This window comes from Olea europaea, chromosome 14, assembly GCF_002742605.1.
Source record: "Olea europaea var. sylvestris chromosome 14, O_europaea_v1, whole genome shotgun sequence".
Taxonomy (NCBI): domain Eukaryota; kingdom Viridiplantae; phylum Streptophyta; class Magnoliopsida; order Lamiales; family Oleaceae; genus Olea; species Olea europaea.
In genome coordinates, this window is record NC_036250.1 from 16,523,083 (window position 1) to 16,524,941 (window position 1,859).

At 34.7% G+C, this 1,859-nt stretch overlaps 1 protein-coding gene across 1 annotated transcript; it reads right to left on the reverse strand.

Annotated features, from left to right (window-relative positions):
• Positions 1-840: 840 nt before the first annotated feature.
• Positions 841-1,853, reverse strand: LOC111409333 (UDP-glycosyltransferase 90A1-like). The gene has a single exon (XM_023039379.1). The coding sequence runs from the start codon at positions 1,831-1,833 to the stop codon at positions 910-912; it is 924 nt and encodes a 307-aa protein (XP_022895147.1). The 5' UTR covers positions 1,834-1,853; the 3' UTR covers positions 841-909.
• Between the last annotated feature and the right edge of the window lie 6 nt (positions 1,854-1,859).

Sequence of the window (1,859 nt, forward strand, 5' to 3'; positions counted from 1 at the left end):
CCAAATTCACCTACGCTTGACTCATTTTTGCAAATTTCGAAGGTTTCTCAATTTCAATAAATTGATTCATGGTTTTCTTTGTTCAAATTTTCACAGATTGTGCCCATTGTTGGCAGTAAAAATTATGATCAACAAATCTCTCTCAAATAGCCATTTCTCCTCTTGCTTCAGTTTGAGCGTCAAATTTAGATAGTTTAGGGGGACAAAATTCCGACTCTATGAGAGGAATTTGTTGATCATAATTTTTCCCACCAACAATTCTCATGCTACTGACATTGCGCAAATAATATAGTGGATGATGATAAATTAGTCTTATACAATTTCAATAGCCATTAGTTATTGTAACCATTTCTAAAAATGTCAGTGTCATGTTCAATAAATACTAGAGCCTGATAGTATTGTAGTGATCTAAAATTGAAAGCATCTTGAAATCGGTCTACTCCTCCTCATTTATATAAGTTGACTTTTTATATTTTCTTATCTCAATTATATAGTCTTGTTTTTTATAGAAAATATTTTATTTTGTTTATTTAAAAATATACCCTTATTTAATTATAACTAATTTTTTTTTCACTTAATCTTGAAAACAAATATAAATAAAGGTAAACTAGAAAAATTTTTGATAAAAAATTATTTTTCAACAACATTAAATAAATTTTTTTAATTTGTGTGAAAAACAAAATCAACTTATATAAATGGGATCGATAGAGTACTAAGTATTTTTTAGTTACCTTTTAATTTTTAGTTAAATTAAAAATTAAAAATAATTACTTTTTATTGATAAATGATGAGTTAATGAAGCTAATTATTATTAATTATGAAAAATATTATTATAAAAATAACTAAATAAAAATTACAGCACTGCTCAAAATTAAATACTTTATGATAAATAAAACCAAACAAAGTTCTTCACTTGACCGTTTCTGCATGCAACTCATTTATGAGCTCATTCAATGCCTTCCAAGAGGACCCGCCTTCTGCAACTGCTTTTGCCGCGGCGCCTCCGATCTCCTTCACCTTCTTTCGCACCTTCTTCCCCATCTCTCCCTCCATCAACTCTTTCACCATTTTCTCCAAATGCTCCCAGCTCACAAAACCATTCCCAGAACCATCAAAAATCTCAAGCCTCAGTCCAATTTCAATCTCCTCCACCACCATCTTTGCATTCAGTGGTTGATCCGCCATCATCGGCCATGCCAGAATTGGTACATGTGCACATATACTCTCCATTACTGAGTTCCATCCGCAGTGGCTTAAAAATCCTTGAACACTAGAGTGTTCAAGAATTTCCCTCTGATCAACCCATTCTTTCACCAGCAGTCCTCTGTCTCTCACCCGATGTTCAAACCCATCATCATCTTCAGCTTGCTTATTCCGAACAACCCACAAAAAATGGACGCCAGATTTTTCCAACCCAATTTCGATCTGCTTGATTTGTTCTCTTGATATATCTGCTTGTGACCCGAATGCCACATACAGAACTGCTTTTCCTTCTTCTTGCTTTCCGTCAAGCCATTGAATCCACGACCGTGTTTGGCCATTTTCCGCCTTGTTTTGTGGTGGCGGCGCCGACAGACAAAGCGGTCCAACACACCATGCTTTCGGACCGATTTCCCTATTCCAGTAATCAGCGTAAACTGATTCCAGCTCGTAGAAGCTGTTAACAATTATACCATAGCTTTTCCCCGTTGCTTGAATTTGCTCCGAGACATATTCAGAATGTTCTGTATTCTGGTACTCTGGATCTACAAACACAGCATCAAAATCATTTCTTGAAAATTTAATCCTAGGAACACTTGGAATCGTGAATAATTTTTTATTATCCGATCCCATATCTATAAAAAGCTGCCGAGATTGAG